General features: G+C 45.2%; 1 protein-coding gene across 2 annotated transcripts in view; it reads left to right on the top strand.

Moving 5' to 3' along the window:
• XDH (xanthine dehydrogenase) overlaps nt 1-18,670 on the top strand; it is an 897,187-nt gene that overhangs the window by 188,863 nt on the left and 689,654 nt on the right. Inside the window, exon 36 of one of the 2 annotated variants that reach the window (XM_082252549.1) lies at nt 16,603-17,044. The exons of the other annotated variant lie outside the window; for it this stretch is intronic. Coding sequence (XP_082108675.1) covers nt 16,603-16,653 — 51 coding nt within the window. The 3' untranslated portion in view covers nt 16,654-17,044. Of the gene's footprint in view, nt 1-16,602; nt 17,045-18,670 lie in introns of those variants that run through there. 2 annotated transcript variants of the gene reach the window in all.

The following is an 18,670-nucleotide window of genomic DNA, read 5'->3' as shown; positions in this document are numbered from 1 at the left end:
TACTTCCGGTAATCTTTGAAGAGAGCGGGGAGCAGGAATATCCCCTTTAGGGGAGGGGGGGGGAGGGAGGGGGGGGTAACCCTCTGAGCTCCAGACGTCGGGGTGAGTGGGGGCTATTAACTCCCTTCGGGGCGCCGCTCTCTCCCCTCAGTCATCCTGGCGTTGGGCCGTAGATGTTCACTCAAAGTCTTTAACGGTGGGGATGGGGGTACAGAGTGCCTATTGGTGGAAACAGGGTCCTTATCTGTAGAGGTGGAGAGGAGCAGAGGCCTTATAAATACAAACAAATGTGCAGGATCTTTATCTGTGGTAATGGAGATGTAGAGTCCTTCTTGGTGTGTAGGGGGGAGTCTCAATGTGACTGTATACAGTATAGGATATGAGCTGTGGGACCCAGAATCGATGTAGAGTTGATGCACTGAGTCGAGTCCACGCCAGTATTCCCAGCTTACAGTGACCCCGGAGAGGAGCTCACCTTGCGTTGTCCATAGTAGCTCCTGTGTGGGTTGTATATCGGTCTCGGGCTCAGTGCTATGCGGATGTGTAACTGAGCGGATCCAAATCCTAGGCTCAGCGCTGTGTCTCCGGCTCCGGTCAATGCCGATATCTCGCGGCTTACACCCAGCCGCCTCCGCTCTTCCGGCTCACCCCGACAACTCGTGGGGATCAGCCGCACGTGTCAGCTATAGCGGCTGCGGCGTCCGGGTCTCCTGTCTCTCTCCTCGGCTTCCTGGATTCGCTTCACTGGAGGTGCAGATCGTGGCGGCGTTCGTCACCCAGCGGTTCTCACATGACCGCTTCCGGTGCACGCCCCCAACCTTTTTTTTATTTTTTTAACACAAAGTTGTCACTAAATGATAAACCCACATGCCATGGGTATATATGTGGAATGACACCCCAAAATACATTCTACTGCTTCCCCTGAGTACAGGGATACCACATCTGTGAGACTTTTTGGGAGCCTAGCTGTGTACAGGACCGCGAAAACCAATCAACACTCTCAGGTTTTCTAATGGCGTAAATTGTGCATTTCACCTCTGCACTACCTGTCACAGTTTTGGAGGCCCTAAAATTCCAAGATAGCACAAAACCCCCCCAAATGACCCCATTTTGGAAAGTAGACACCCCAAGCTATTTGCTGAGAGGCATGGTGAGTATTTAGCAGCACTCATTTTTTTTGACACAATGTTTTGGAATTTGAAAAAAGAGGAAAAAAAATGCATTTCCTGTTTTTTCTTCATTTTCCCCAAAAAAATGGCATGGTGAGTCCATGGAATATTTTATATTTTGCCACAAGTCCTGGGAAATAAATATATATATATATATATATATACAGTATATATATATTTTTTTTACACAAAGTTGTCACTAAATGATATATTGCTCACACATGCCATGGGTATATGTGACATAACACCCCAAAATACATTCTGCTGCTTCTCCTGAGTACAGGGATACCCCATGTGTGAGACTTTTTTGCAGTCTAGCCGAGTACAGGACCCCGAAACCAATCCCCACTTTCAGGCTTTCCAAGGGCGTAAATTGTTGATTTCACTCCTGACTACCTATCACAGTTTCGGAGGCCATGAAATGCCAAGACAGCACAAACCCCCCCCCCCCCAAATGACCCCTTTTTGGAAAGTAGACACCCTAAGCTATTTGCAAAGAGGCATGTTGAGTGTTTTGCAGATCTCACTTTTTGTCGCAAAGTTTTTTGGAATCTGAAAAAAAGAGGAAAAAAAATGCATTTTCCTGTTTTTTTCTTCATTTTCCAAAAAAAATGAGAGCTGCAAAATACTCACCATGCCTCTCAGCAAATAGATTGGAGTGTCTACTTTGCAAAATGGGGTCATTTGGGGGGGTTTTGTGCCATCTTGGCATTTCATGGCTTTCAAAAGTGTGATAGGTAGTAAGGAGTGAGATCAACAATTTACACCCTAAGGCCCCTTTCACACATACGGTCCGTTCAGTTCATCAGTTCAGTCACGTCAAATGTATCAGTTTTTCATCCGTTTTTCATCAGTTTTTCATCCGTTTTTCGTCAGTTGTCATCAGTTTTTCATCCGTTTTTCGTCAGTTGTTATCCGTTTTTCATCCGTTTTTCATCAGTTGTTATCCGTTTTCATCCGTTTTTCATCCGTTGTCGTCCGTTTTTCATCCGTTGTCATCAGTTGACATCAGTTTTTCATCCGTTGTCATCCGTTGTCATCAGTTGACATCCGTTTTTCATCCGTTGTCATCCGTTTTTCGTCCGATCCGTTTTTTTGACGGATGAAAAATAGGGCATTCATCCGTTCAAAAAAACGGACATTGACGGAAGTGGATGAAAACGGATGTTAACTGATGATCATCAGTTATCATCCGTTTTTACATAGAGATGCATTGATGTCCGTTTTTCATCCGTCAACGGATGGATGAAAAACGGACAAACGGACAGCATGTGTGAAAGGGGCCTTAGAAAGCCAGAAGGTGCGGATTGGTTTTCCGGGTCCTGTACTCGGCTAGACTGCGAAAAAGTCTCACACATGGGGTATTCCTGTACTCCTGTAGGAGAAGCAGCAGAGTGTCTACTTTGCAAAATGGGGTCATTTGGGGGGGTTTTGTGCTATCTTTAAATTTCAGGGCCTCTGAAACTGTGACAGGTAGTGCAGAGGTAAAATAAGCAATTTACACCATTAGAAAACTTGAAGATAGGGATTGGTTTTCGGGGTCCCGCACACAGCTAGGCTCCCAAAAAGTCTCACACATGTGGTATCCCTGTACTCAGAAGAAGCAACAGAATGTATTTTGGGGTGTCATTTCACATATATCCATGGCATGTGTGAGCAATATATAATATAGTGAAAACTTTCTTTAAAAAAAACAAATTATAAATTTTCCGAAACTTAGGGCAAAATATAAAATACTCCATGGACTCAATATGCCTCCCAGCAAATAGCTTTGGGTGTCTACTTTTCAAAAAGGGGTAATTTGGGGGGTGTTTGAACTGTCCTGGCATTTTATGCTCAATCTTATCCACACATCACCCACTCTTCTAACCACTTGAAAACCAAGCCTTTTCTGTGACTTTTTGTTTACATGAAAAAATATTTTTTTTTTTACTAGAAAATTAATTTGAACCCCCCAAACATTATATATTTCTTTAAAGCAGAGGCCCTATAGAACAAAATGGTGGATGTTCCGAATTTTTTTGTCACACGGTATTTGCGCACAGATTTTCCAAACGCAATTTCTGCGAAAAAAATATATTTTTTTTAAATTTATTGCACAAATACACTATATAATTCCAAATTGTTTGGTAAAATTTAAAAGATGATCTTAGTACATAGATACCAAACATGACATGCTTTAAAAATTGCGCACGCCTGTGCAGCGGCAATAAACTGTGTACATTTTTAAAAGCCTTTAAAAGTCTTTACAGGTTACCACTTTAGACTTACAGAGGAGGTCTACTGCAAGAATTCCTGCACTCGACCTGGCGTTCACGGCGATACCTCACATGAATGCTGCAATTGCGGTTTACATATGACACTAGACCAACGCCTGCGTGCGCAATTGCACGCAAGCACGGGGGGACGGGGGGGGGGGGCTTGATTTTTTTATTTTGCTTTTTTATGTTATTTTGACACCTTTCCTTTCATTTTTTTTATCATTTTTATTGTTATCACAGTGAATTTAAATATCCCCTATGATAGCAATCTGTAGTGACAGGTACTCTTTTTAAAAAAAATTGGGGTCTTTTAGACTCTAGATCTCTCCTCTGACCTTAACGCATCTGACCACACCAAAATTGGTGTGATAAAATACTTTCCCAATTTCCCAATGGCGCAGTTTATTTCTGGCGAAACAGAAGACATAAAATGCTCGTAGCTTCTGGTATCTTAGGCCATAGAGGTGATTGAAGCCATTCTCATCTCCAATTAGCTCTATGGTTAGATAATTGAACCACCAGCTGCACTCTCGGGTTAACCGGTGGGACAGGAGAGCCCGAGAAAAAACGCAGAAGACGGCGGTGGGGGGGGGGGGGTCCCCTCCCACTGCATGTAAAAGCAGTCTAGCGGCCAATTATCCACTAGGATTGCTTTTACATGTAAGCTGACCGCTGGCTGTAAAAAACGATACCAAGATGATGCCTAAATCTGCAGGCTTCATCCTGGTATAACCACTCAAATATATAGTATATATATAGTGTAGGTTTTTTTTTTTTCATGCAGCCTGTGGGCTGAACGAAAAAAAAGAGAACCTAACAGAAATCAGCACAGGAATATTGTGTAGTATTACTCATCATTAACCGCCCAAACAACCACCCACTGAATTTAATGATGGGTATACATGACAATATTCCACGTATACCTAAAAGGTATTTTAACTGCAGTGCTGAAATCAGCCTATCACCACAGCTGCTGCCAGCAAAGGTATCCATATATGCTGTTCGCAAAAACACAGTTTGTGTCAGAATATATAAAATCAATGTGGCAGCCGACGAGTACCTGCAAGAGAAACAGGTTAACAAAAGAATGAAAAACAAACAAAGTAAAGTAAAAGTACAGTAGGAAGAGTAGAAGAACATATAAAATGACTGACACGACAACTGCTTTTGGATTTTTTTTTTCTAACTATTTTTTCTGTGAACTGCGATTTTCCAGCTTGGGTCTCTCAAAATGTCGATAGCCATCGAACATCTTTCGAGACCCTGTGTTTGTGTGCCCTACACTGTGTCGTGCTGTGCCCTACACTAAAACTCCACTAGTGTATGGTAGCGCTTGAAACATTCCCCGATGCAGAGACCAGGTTGGTCAGGACATCTGGGACAATAATAGCGGGTGTCATGCCTAAATCCGCGCCTGCTACAGACACGACATCTTCTTTGGGGTCGTCTTTGGGTAGGGGTACTCGGGAGGACATGTGGAAAATGTCTCTCATGCAGCCAGCTCACTGCATCTGGAAGGGGAAGTTGGGCAGGCATACCTCCTGGGTATAGGTAGGCAAGGATGATCGCTTCCTGGAATTCCCAGAAGGATCCAGTTCATCCTGATGCCCTGTATAGGACAAAGGCGTTCAGCATAGCCAATTGGAATAAATAAACAGACACTTTTTTGTACCAGCGTCTGGCTTTATGGGCAACTAAATACGGCGCCAAAAGTTGGCCGTTAAGGTCCACCCCTCCCATATTAAGGTTATATTCGTGGACACAGAGGGGTTTCTCCATAACGCCAGTTGCCGTAGGAATTTGTATCGTCGTGTCTGCGTGAATGGAGGACAGAACGAAAACATCCCGTGTATCCCTCCACTTCACTGCAAGCAATTTTTCCGTTTTCAAGCAGGCTCTCCTGACCCCCCCCCCCCCCCGACTAAGACGGTAATTTACAAGCCATTGTGGGAAGCCTCTGCGATTAGGTCGCACGGTGCCACATGCGCCAATTTGTCATTCAGAAAGATGACTAAATAGTGGCACGCTTATGTAGAAGTTGTCCACGTACAAATGGTACCCCTTTCCGGATAAGGGTGACACCAAGTCCCAAACTATCTTGCCGCTGCTCCCTATGTAGTCTGGGCAGTTGGGGGGCTCCACAGTGCTATCTTTTCCCTCATAGACCCGGAAACTAACTGTATAGCCTGTGGCCCTGTCACACAGTTTATACAGCTTGACCCCGTACTTGGCACGCTTGCTGGGGAGGTACTGTTTCATAGCAAGGCGGCCAGTAAATTTAATCAGGGACTCGTCAACGCAGACAACTTGTTCGGGGGTAAACAAGGCTGCAAACCGCTGATTGAAGTGGTCTATGAGGGGCCAAATTTTGAGGAGCCGATCATATGCAGGGTCTCCCCGAGGACGACAGATTTAATTGTCGCTGAAATGCAAAAATCGCAGAATTTGCTCGTATCTCACCCTGGACATGGAGGCAGAGTACATGCGCATATGGTGAAGTGGGCTAGTGGACCAATATAGCTGCAATTCACTCTGTTTTCAGGGAAAGGCCCAGAAAGATTTTAAAATCGGGAACCGTTATAGGTTTCCAGCCGAATGGTCTGGCAAGGGGCGAATTTGGGTTGGCGGCGATAAATTGTTGTGCGTATAAATTTGATTGATCCACAATAGATCCGTAAAGATCTTCTGTGAAGAACAGCTTAAAAAAGTTCAGGGGCGTAAAACCAGCTGTCTCCACGTGGATTCCAGGTTGGGCAGTGAATGGGGGAAGTACTGGCGCTGTAGAATCAGTGGGTTTTATTCATACTCCCTTTGAGAGTATTTTATTAAACATGGGCATTGCCCAATAAGGGTTAATTTTATAATAAAAAAATTGTACTGGCCTAAAGGGGTGGGATATATATATAATGAGACGGTTGGTTTAATTATTTATTTTATCTCTTAAAACACCTCCCGATATAGTGAAGTACATTTATAAAGCATAACAACAAAAGGTTTGTTTATTTTGCCAACAATAATGTATAGGCAGGCATAATCTGTGTGTTAAATGCATGATACATGACTTCCTGGTTGAGTTCCGCCGAGACATAACTTCCTGCTTGAGCTCTGTTGATACCGGAAGTGATGTATCACATCGTCCTAAAAAGGGCAGAAATGACGGCGCTGACTCCCCTCCTATCTCCGTGGAAGCCCAATAGGTAGGAAACGCGTCAGAGCGAAGGAGGAGTCGCGCCGTCAATCATTCCAGCCGCGGCTTGCACTGCAGGCAGCCGCCGCTCTCCATACAGAACCTGAATCGTCTTATTCCTGTAAGTGCAACATATATTCTTTTAAGAAACGTATTAGGGGATAATGCACTATTAGTCTCTTCCCTCATTTATTTATGGTGGATCATACATGAGGTTGAGTCTGAGCGAAGAACCAGGAATCATCAGGAGTCCCTCATTCAGCATAATCCAGAGAGAGTCTGTACTTATACAATGCTTGGAAGAAGTGGGATCTGGTAAGCAGCCCCCCCCCCTCTTCTCACGTGTGGGTGGATTCCAGCACAGCACTCCCTCTGGTTATCATAGAGGTCCCCTTTTGGATTCATATTATGTTTATCTGCCCTACACTATTTTGCATTTGGTAAGCTGTAAATTCACCAGGTGGTGGGATCTTCACATCACGTCCGTCAATTTTGCAGCAGCACCTGTTTTCTTATATTCACCAGTTGATTATTCTTTGGAGTTTTATGAACACTGGACTAATTTTGCACATTTGTCAAGTTTTAAAGTTTTTTTCTGGTGGAGTTTGTCACGGTAAACACGTTATATTGATTTGCAAGAGATATAAGAGACTATTTATATATTTCTTTATTTCTTTATATCACCGTTTGTTTGTGCATGCTTGGGCCTTGTCCATCGATTTGCACTCATTTGTAGCACACCAGACTTTTTTTTTTTTACACAGAATCAGTGGGTTGCCAATTGGGATATGCCAGCGCATCAGGGAGGGCACTATGGGCTCTACGGGCCTGTCTTCGAATACGCGGTGGCTGCGGGCCACTACTCGTGCTAGCCACCGCACCAGCTTCAACTGCACTTATGGGACTCGCCACATCAGCAAGTGATACTGCAGTGCTGGTTGTACTAGGTCCAGGGTGTACTAGGCTGCTGGTGCTTGCCAGGCCACCATAAGGATGAGCGGCCATAGTACCGACACTCTGCTCCACACGAGCACCCTGCGATTCCTGCATCTCAACAACTCCAGAATGGGGTCGGGTACGCCTGGGTCTTACAGGGACCCATCCATCTGTCAGGGAGCCGCTGCCGTCATCAGGTTCGTATACTGACTCTGATTCTGCCAGTGAGGCTTCCCTATCACTCTCATCTGACATGGTCAGTATACTATAAGCCTCTGAACTACTGTACCAACGTTTGGACATTTTGGTAACTAAATTTACCGGTACAGTAGTGTGACTACTAGGTAATAAAAGCACCTGGTTGTCAAGGACTATTTCAAGCGCTACCAAAAAAAACTGCTAATGCTAGCCGGGATCAGGCCTGACTCTGCTAACACAGCAGTTTTGTGTGTTGTGTTTTTTTGTAAGTGACAGTAATCTATTGATTACTACACTTGCCTGGGTGGGGTGGGCTGAGCAGAGGGGTTAAACGCAGGTGCTGGCAGGAATCAGTGCTGATCGTGCAAACACCGCATTTTGGGAACCCTAAACTATGGGGTGTAATGTTCCGGTACCTTTGGTACCCTAAATTACACTTTCCACAAGTGTATGCGCCCCACCATTTACTTTTGGAAAGGTGCGCATACACCTTTAAGACTGGAGCTGTCATCACCCAGCGCCGGACTAGATGGCTATTTAAAGCGCCGGTTCTCACTCACATGTGTTCGTTCAAACACCCTTACCTGGATGCTAACCTTGCTTGAAGCTTCCATGCTTGCAAGCTTACCTCGCTGACGGAACCTCGCCGCGCTGATCCCTGTATCCCGCTACTGGATCATCCGCCTCTCCTGAACCACCCTTCGGCTGTATCGCTAATAGTGCTAAGTACCCCGCAGGGGAATTCTCTATAAACTTCTACTAAGCTTACACTATCTAGCTCTGCATAGTAAAGACTGTTTATCACATCTGCATAACTAGATTGCTAGCTCTTGAGACTACTGTTACTTTTCTGCACTGGGTTGATCTCTTTTGTATGTCCACCTGCTATTCTGTCATCTGCTATCATACAACATTGCTAAACCTTCCTGCATCCATCTGCTACTGTCTCACCTTCAAGTGTCTATCACCTACCACCTCGACTCAACCTATCCCTCAACCTTCATTATTGTGTTACCACATACATAAAGTCATTCTAGGAAACCAGCTTGCCAATTGTGTGTATTTACTGGCTGAAATAAGACCTTCCACACATGATGAGTCATTGAGGTTGGGAATGGTATCTCAGCATATCTCTTACATGACTACTGACGTGGAACTATTTCTGCAGCTGAAAATCCACACCATATAAGAAACGCAGGAGCGTTACATGGGGGCGCTAGTATAGTTCTGATCAGATCAGATATTGATCTGTTCAAACACTATACTAGTAATGGAAGTGTGTGTGTGTGTGTGTGTGTGTGGTAATCAAGGGGTTATTTTTAACTATGCTCCGGGGATCTGCGCTATTTTAGACTGACACTAACACTAGCTAATGTCATCTGTGTCACTAATAATAGTGATCAGAAAAAACTGTACACTATAAAAGTGACACTGTGACAGGACAATGAAGGGGTTAACTGGGGGGATCAGGGGGTTAAATCTTTATGGAGGGGGGGTGGCGGGGACCCTAAACCTCCTTTGGGACAGAAACTAACTTGCTAGCGCTAACTCAAGTCACAATCACACTAATACCAAATACAGTAAAGCACTATATTACGTGTGTATTAGTGTGCAATGTGACAGGGGGGAAGGGGTTAACTGGATGTGATCAGGGGAGGATCAGGGGGTTAAATCTTTATTGGGAGGGGGTGACGGGTATCCTAAGTATAAAAGGAACGGCGGCAAGTGCTAAACCTGGTCACAAGTCACACTTATACGGGTATATAGAAAATGCTATATACTGTATACTGTGTGTGTTGTGACAGGGGTGATCAGGGGGGATCAGGGGGTTAAATCTTTAAACTAAGTCGCTTGCGCTAATTCAGGTCACAAACACACTAATAGAAAATACAGTAAAACACTATATTACTTGTTTATTAGTGTGCAATGTGACAGGGGGGGAAGGGGTTAACTGGGGGTGATAAGGGGGGGGGATAAGGAGGGATAAGGGGGTTAAATCTTTATTGGGAGGGGGTAGCGGGTATTTTAAATGTAAAAGGGGGGTGGTAAGCGCTACACCTGGTCACAAATCACACTTAAACGGGTATATAGGAACATGCTATATACTGTATACAGTGTGTGTTGTGACAGGGGGTGTAGGGGTGATCAGGGGGGATCAGGGGGTTAAATCTTTATTGGGGGGGGTGGCGGGGACCCTAAACCTACTTGGGACAGAAACGAACTCGCTAGCGCTAACTCAAGTCACAATCTCACTAATACAAAATACAGAAAAACAGTATATTACGTTTGTATTAGTGTGCAATGTGACAGGGGGGAAGGGGTTAACTGGGGGTGATCAGGGGGGATCAGGGGGTTAAATCTTTATTGGGGGGGTAGCGGTATTTTAAGTGAAAAGGGGGGGGCCGCAAGCACTACACCTGGTCACAAATGACACTTTTACAGGTATATAGGAAAATGTTATATGCTGTATACAGTGTGTGTTGTGACAGGGGGTGTAGGGGTTAACTGGGGGGGGGGGGCGATCTGGGGTTAAATGTGCCTATCTAAGTATAAATGTATGTGCTTGGTGCAGTTACTTACAGTTAGATGTGCTCTCCTCTCGAGATTAATCCAAAAAGGATCATGGGATGGGAGAGCACGTCTTTTCTGAGCCTGTGTTTACATTACACAGGCTCAGCATGTAATCTGATTGGGCAGGACCGATCAACAGGTCCAGGCCAAAAATCATTGGCCTGGACCTGATGACTGATGGGTTCTGAACCCAATCAAGTCATTGGCGGGACCGCGGGAGCGGTAGGTAGTGACACTTTGCCTGGCTGGGGCTGACCGCCGCAGTATATGTACTTGCGGAGGTCGGCAAGTGATTAAGGACTGGTATTTGGTATAGGTGTACTATATCTATATTGTCTGTTTTGTCAGTGTAGGGAGAGGTTTGCTGTGGGGAGCAGGGACAGATGGTCAGTGACACAGATCGCTCTGTTATAGGTCCACAAAAGTCCTTTCAAGGACTGGTATTTGGTATAGGTGTACTATCTATATTGTCTCTTTTGTCAGTGTAGGGAGAGGTTTGCTGTGGGGAGCAGGGACAGATTGTCAGTGACACCAATCGCTCTGTTAAAGGACCACAAAAGTCCTTTCAGAGACTGGTATTTGGTATAGGTGTTCTATTCTTTGGTGTGCAGTGCACTATATAGGGGGTGTAATACACCTCTAATGTACTTTCTAATATAGAAAGCATATTATAGTGGATTTGTATTGTGCACTGTGCAGCATTGTGACAAAAGCACTTTTAAAAAAAGTATTTTAACTGGTGTGATAGACCAGTGGCCCTCCTAAACGACAGATTGAAGCGGGGTGTTATCTAACAATATACGTTTATAACAGTGTATTTGGGTACTGCAAAAATGTTGCCTCTTTTGCTGCGTTAACTCTGTTACACACAGTGCCAAACTTACTGGCCAATTTTTTGTATAACTGGTGTGATAAACCAGTGGCCCCCAATACCACAGATTGAAGTGGGGTGTTATCTAACAGTATACTTTTATTAGTACATTTGTGTCCTGCAAAAATATTGCCTCTTGCTGTGTTAACTGTGCTACACACAGTGACAACAGTTACTGGCCAATTTTTTGTAGAACGGGTATGATAGACCAGTGGCCCCCCAATACCACAGACTGAAGTGGGGTGTTATCTAACAGTATACTTTTATAAGTGTATTTGTGTCCTGCAAAAATATTGCCTCTTTTGCTGCGTTAACTGTGCTACACACAGTGACAACAGTTACTGGCCAATGTTTTGTAGAATTGGTGTGATAGACCAGTGGCCCCCCAAAACCACAGATTGAAGAAGGGTGTTATATACCTTCTTCCACATATACTGCGCTTCTCTAGAGACTTTTGTCACAGGGTAATTTTAAAAAATGACAGGCGGAGGAAGAGGCAGGCCCTTACGCAGGGTTGGTAGGGGTAGGGCAGGAGCAGTAGGCTGGAGCCAAAGTGTAAAGTTTTAGAAGGTGCGCTCGATTACGTCAAAGGACACACCAGACCTGGTTGAGTGGCTCACTCAGCCCTTCTCTTCTGCACCCTCCTCATACTCTCTATCTGCACCCTCTTCACTCTCTGCTGTGTGCACCCTCAAAGACACTAACACCACCACCATATACCCTCCGCTTGAGTCACTTGAATTATTTTCCGATCCATCATAAGACATTTACAATGCGCAGCCATTCTTGGCATCGGATCAGGAACCCAGATCAGCCAAAGGAGGTTGGTCCCCGCTGTTGCTGCCTACACCGAGATCTCAAATGTTAGCGGTGGGGAAGGTGACGTCGATGATGACGTGTCTATGGACGTCACGTGGGTGCCCACAAGAGAGGAAGAGGAGGGGAGTTCAGAGCTAGAGATGGACCAGCAGATAGGGAGGAGAAGCAGGCGGAACTTACATTGCACAGGAGGGACAAAGCAGCAGACTGCTAATGTATCAGGAGCGAGCCATCAACCATGTACAGTCACATCTGGCGCTCCCAGGACGCCGGCACATTGCTTCGCAGTGTGGGCTTTTTTTAATGTGTCCGCTGTTGACAATAGAGTTGCCATCTGCAGCCTTTGCAGTCAATGCATAAGACGCGTTAAGCCCAACACACCTAGGGACGACCGCCTTAAGAAGGCACCTGGACTCCCATCACCGAGCCCAGTGGGAGCAATGCTGTCAGAACCCACAAAGCCACACTTCAGGCTCTCACAGTCCAGCCTCTTCTCCTTCTCCTCTCTCCTCACAATTGTCCTCCACTCCATCTTCCATCATGCTGTCCTCACGTTGTTCTGGAAAAAGGAAGGCTTCCATGGCCCAAATTTTGGAGCGTAAAAAAATGATAACGCCGGACAACCCTCTTGCCCAACGTTTGACTGCTGGCTTGTCGGAACTGATAGCCCGCCAACTACTGCCATATCAACTGGTGGACTCGGAGGCCTTTCGGAAATTTGTGCCCATTGGAACACCACAATGGAAGGTCCTAGGAAGGAAATATTTCTCGCAGAAGGGCATTCTAGAGCTATATGGCCATGTTCAGCGGCAAGTGAATGTATCTCTGGCACACAGTGTTGGTGCCAAGATACATCTGACCACAGACACGTGGTCTAGCAAACACGGGCAGGGAAGGTATATAACTTTTACTGCCCACTGGGTGAACTCTCTGACGACTGTCAAGCATGTAACCCGTGGCACCCATGTAGATTTGGTTTTACCACCACGGATTGCATGCAGGCCTGCCTCTTACTCCTACTCCATCCTCCCTCTCCTCCTCGGTTGACTCCTCCTTTTGCGCTGCTACCGTCTCTTCTGCTGCGCCGCCCAAGATCCCCAGAACCTATTCCACATGCCAGACTAGACGTTGCCATGCTGTGCGGCATCTGTTGTGCCTGGAAACCAAGAGCCACACTGGTCCTGCACTCCTTTCAGCTTTGCATTCACAGACAGATCAGTGGCTGACACCGCTGAATTTGACAGTTGGTAAAGTGGTGTGCGACAATGGTGCCAATCTGCTGAGTGCGCTGAAACAGGGCAAAATTACACACGTGCCATGTATTGCACACATCCTGAACTTGGTCGTGCAGCGATTCGTTGCCAAATACCCTGGGGTCCAGGACGTCTTGCGGCAGGCCAGGAAAATCTCGGGCCATTTAAGAAGATCTTACACAGCCATGGCTCGCCTTGCTGATATTCAGCGGCGACACAACCTGCCCGTCAGGCGTTTTATTTGTGACTGCCCGGCGCGATGGAACTCAACCTTGTATATGCTTGATAGGCTGCTCCAGCAGAAACGTGCAGTTAACGACTACCTGTACGAACTCTGCGGCAGGACAGGTTCTGGGGAGCTTGGGTTTTTTTCACCACGCCAGTGGCTGCTCATGCGCGATGCATGCAGACTTCTGCGGCCATTTGATGAGATCACCAAACAGGTCAGTCACAGCCAGGGAGCCATCAGTGACATCGTACCTTACGCCTTCTTTGTGGAGCGTGCATTGTGTCGTGCCATTGATCAAGCCGTCGAGGAGCAGGAGCAGAAAGATGAGGAAGTCACAATGTTGGATGAATTCCCAGGGGGTGCTACTCCATCTGAGACAAGTCAACAACAGGAGTCTGAAGAGGAGTCAGAGGAGGATGGTGCCAGGGCGGATGATGAGGAGCAAGAAGAGCATGCTTTAAACCTTTCTGGGATCCCTGGTGTTGTCCGTGGATGGGGGGAGGAGAACGAGGACGACATTATCCTGGATGATGAGCAGGAGCCAGGCCACTACACCGCTTCCAGTTTAGTGCAAATGGGGGCCTTCATGCTTCAGTGTTTTAAGGGTGACCCCTGTATAAAAAGCATAAAGGGCAAGGACCAGTACTGGGTGGCAACGTACTTAGACCCCTGGTACAAACAAAAAATGGCGGAAATGTTACCACCATCACAGAGGGCGGTCAGAATGCAGCACTTCCAGGCCTTGCCTCGAGAAATGCTGCATTCTGCTTTTGCTTGCGCTGGCAGAGGAATTTCCACTCACAGAGAAACAGTTGCGGGTACCAGTCCAACAGCGCCTGCAAGAAGAGGGCGTTTTGAAGATGTGTTGGTCACTTCAGATATGAGATCATTCTTTCAGCTGACCCATCGACAGCTGTACTCCGTATCCAGCATCAGGGAAAGCCTAGACCGACAGGTGTCCGAATACACTGGGTTAACGGTCGATGTGGACGCTCTGAGGAGTAATGAACCCCTGGACTACTGGGTGGGCAGGCTTGACCTCTGGCCAGAGCTTGCACAATTTGCAATGGAACTCTTGGCTTGCCACCCTTCCAGTGTCCTTTCCGAAAGGACGTTCAGCGCAGCAGCGGGGATCGTGACCAATAAGCGCACTCGCCTAGCTCATGACAGTGTTGACTACCTCACATTTATAAAAAAGAATGAGGCATGGATATCAGAGGAATTCAACACATGTGACCAGTAGACCATGTTTGATTAAAATTCCTCATGAAAGGCCACAAATATCCACTCACAACAATTCATGGCCCTCGTCTTCGGTAAATACAGCGGCATAAAAGGCATTTCATGTCCATTGAATGCCTAATTTTTGGGGCCTTTCATGGTCGACAATTATTTATCCTGTCAATGCCTAATGTACCTCCAGCCACAGAATGCAACGTTCTTAGCTGTCAGGTAAACGCATGTGGGTTAATTTTTGGGGCCTGGAATGGGTGACACTTACTTCTGTATCCAGTGAATGCCTAATGTACCTTCAGCCACAGAATACAACATTCTTAGATGTCAGGTAAACGCATGTGGGCTAGTTTTGGGGCTTGTAATGGCCAGACGACACTTACTTCTGTATCCTGTGAATGCCTAATGTACCTTCAGCCACAGAATACAATGTTCTTAGCTGTCATGTGAACGCATGTGGGCTAATTTTTGGGGCTTGTAATGGCCGGGCGACACTTACTTCTGTATCCTGTGAATGCCTAATGTACCTTCAACCACAGAATACAACGTTCTTAACTGTCAGGTAAACGCATGTGGGCTAATTTTTGGGGCCTGGAATGGCCAGACGACACTTACTTCTGTATCCTGCGAATGCCTAATGTACCTTCAGCCACAGAATACAACGTTCTTAGCTGTCAGGAAAAACGCATGTGGGCTAATTTTTGGGGTCTGTAATGGGCGACACTTACTTCTGTATCCAGTGAATGCCTATTGTACCTTCAGCCACAGAATACAGCATTCTTAGCTGTCAGGTGAATGCATGTGGGCTAATTTTTGGGGCCTTGAATGGGCGACACTTACTTCTGTATCCTGTGAATGCCTAATGTACCTCCAGCCACAGAAGACAAAGTTCTTTGCTGTCAGGCGAACTCCTGTTGGCTAATTTTTGGGGCCTGGAATGGCCGACATTTACTGCTTTATCCTGTGAATGCCTAATTTTTCAGACTGGAATTGAAAATCAATTGGTCTGTAAACATTCCGCCAATTTGTGGAACAGATGCGGACCCATTTTACAGACGTGTGAATGGACCCTATATGTATTTGACATGTATTTACCAGCTGCCTTCAGTTCGCAAACCGCCCCTGCCGATGTTCGTCCATCACTAGTCAGTGGGTGAAATAATGCCACATCATTGGTGTCAGTGGGAGAAATAGTGCCCCATCATTGGTATCAGGAGGAGGAATAGTGCCCCAAGGGCTGGATAAGGGCAAGCAAAGAGCCAATAAAAACTGCCTATAGAGTTCTATGTATAAACCTGCTTCAAAAACCAACTATACCAGTAAGAAATATTTTTTTAATCATGTTTGGTATGCTTTGTGAATGGAACACCTAACAAACATATACTGGTAAATTAATTGGCTCCTGTCTAAATTATTCTTATTATTTGTGTGTGTATAATATGTATGCATGTGATATAGAGACCTTAGGCTGTAAGCTCCTTGAGGACAGGGACTAATATGAATGTACATTCTGTAAATGGCTACATAAATTGTTGGTGTTATATACCTAAAGTATATAAATAAATATAGTGGGGTTTCTCAAATTTTATTGCAAAAGTAAACAAACATACACTTTAAGTTGGAATTGCAGATCAGTTGTCCTGGGGCGCCCAGGATTATTTTGGCACATTGAAATAGCAAATTTTCAATCATTATCAAGTTTTCATTCCTGTTGAGTTGTATGATACACATATCATTTAAGCTCCAAATGTTTTACATTCTGACATAAAACAATACTTTGCTGCTAATCTTGATGTCATAATTAATTAATGCTGGAATGATGTATATGAATGTATTGTATGTGAAAGCATAATGCTTATTTTTTATTCTTCACAGTGTCCATCATCAGAACCAGGAACATTTAAACCATGGTCTGTAAGAGTATAACAGATCACCTTACTACAGCATGGACTACAGGAAAAAATCCGGGGATTCCGCTTTTGAAAATCAGAACTGGAATTTTTTTTCTGAATTTGTGCACATATTCTGTTATTTGGATGATAGCGCTAAGAGAAACAATCACATAAGTCAAGAAGGCTACATTTCGGTTTATGTTTTATCTGTTACTAATAAAAAATGGGATTTTGATGCTCAATGCTTTATTTAAAATGACATGAATTGAATTGATATTTTATCTATCATTTATTTCAGCTGTCCTCCAGTCCACCACCAAGAAGTAGAGAGGAAATATTGAGTGATACCAGTCTGGTGGTCAATGAATAAAATGAGCTACAGGCCAGGGATGTTCATGCTGCAAATTGCTCATGTATAGCATGTAGGGAATCTTTAAGAGTGAAAAAAGGCTTCTGTATCAGTCACTAAAACTCCTGTAAGGAGGGAGCGGCACTGTGCTTGTCTATGGATGCACACAGCCCAGGAGTGTACATGCACAGGTACTCCCATAGCACACAGCTTGCTAAGGAGGCACCCTGAGAAAGGAGCAGACAGCGCCGGCAGGGGAGTGCCAAAGAGGTGGTAAGGGACAGTTACAGTGGGTACGGAAAGTATTCAGACCCCTTTAAATTTTTCACTCTTTGTTATATTGCAGCCATTTGCTAAAATCATTTAAGTTCATTCTTCTTCCTCATGAATGTACACACAGCTCCCCATATTGACGGAAAAACACAGAATTGTTGACATTGTTGCAGATTTATTAAAAAAGAAAAACTGAAATATCACATGGTCCTAAGTATTCAGACCCTTTGCTGTGACACTCATATATTTAACTCAGGTGCTTTCCATTTCTTCTGATCATCCTTGAGATGGTTCTACACCTTCATTTGAGTCCAGCTGTGTTTGATTATACTGATTGGACTTGATTAGGAAAGCCACACACCTGTCTATATAAGACCTTCCAGATCACAATGCATGTCAGAGCAAATGAGAATCATGAGGTCAAAGGAACTGCCTGAAGAGCTCAGAGACAGAATTGTGGCAAGGCACAGATCTGGCCAAGGTTACAAAAAGATTTCTGCTGCACTTAAGGTTCCTAAGAGCACAGTGGCCTCCATAATCCTCAAATGGAAGACGTTTGGGACGACCAGAACCCTTCCTAGAGCTGACCGTCTGGCCAAACTGAGCTATCGGGGGAGAAGAGCCTTGGTGAGAGAGGTAAAGAAGAACCCAAAGATCACTGTGGCTGAGCTCCAGAGATGCAGTCAGGAGATGGGAGAAAGTGGTAGAAAGTCAACCATCACTGCAGCCCTCCACCAGTCGGGGATTTATGGCAGAGTGGCCCGACGGAAGCCTCTCCTCAGTGTAAGACACATGAAAGCCCACATGGAGTTTGCTAAAAAAACACCTGAAGGACTCCAAGATGGTGAGAAATAAGATTCTCTGGTCTGATGAGACCAAAATAGAATTTTTTGGCCTTAATTCTAAGTGTTATGTGTGGAGAAAACCAGGCACTGCTCATCACCTGTCCAATACAGTCCCAACAGTGAAGCATGGTGGTGGCAGCATCATGCTGTGGGGGTGTTTTTCAGCTGCAGGGACAGGACGACTGGTTGCAATCGAGGGAAAGATGAATGCGGCCAAGTACAGGGATATCCTGGACAAAAACCTTCTCCAGAGTGCTCTGGACCTCAGACTGGGCCGAAGGTTTACCTTCCAACAAGACAAGACAATGACCCTAAGCACACAGCTAAAATAACGAAGGAGTGGCTTCACAACAACTCCGTGACTGTTCTTGAATGGCCCAGCCAGAGCCCTGACTTAAACCCAATTGAGCATCTCTGGAAAGACCTAAAAATGGCTGTCCACCAACGTTTACCATCCAACCTGACAGAACTGGAGAGGATCTGCAAGGAGGAATGGCAGAGGATCCCCAAATCCAGGTGTGAAAGACTTGTTGCATCTTTCCCAAAAAGACTCCTGGCTGTATTAGATCAAAAGGGGGCTTCTA

The sequence above is a fragment of the Pelophylax lessonae genome (genome assembly GCF_965119305.1).
Source record: "Pelophylax lessonae genome assembly, chromosome: 3".
Classification (NCBI taxonomy): Eukaryota; Metazoa; Chordata; class Amphibia; order Anura; family Ranidae; genus Pelophylax; species Pelophylax lessonae.
Note: the sequence above shows the minus strand (reverse complement) of the source record. Positions and strands in the feature narration are given on the sequence as shown.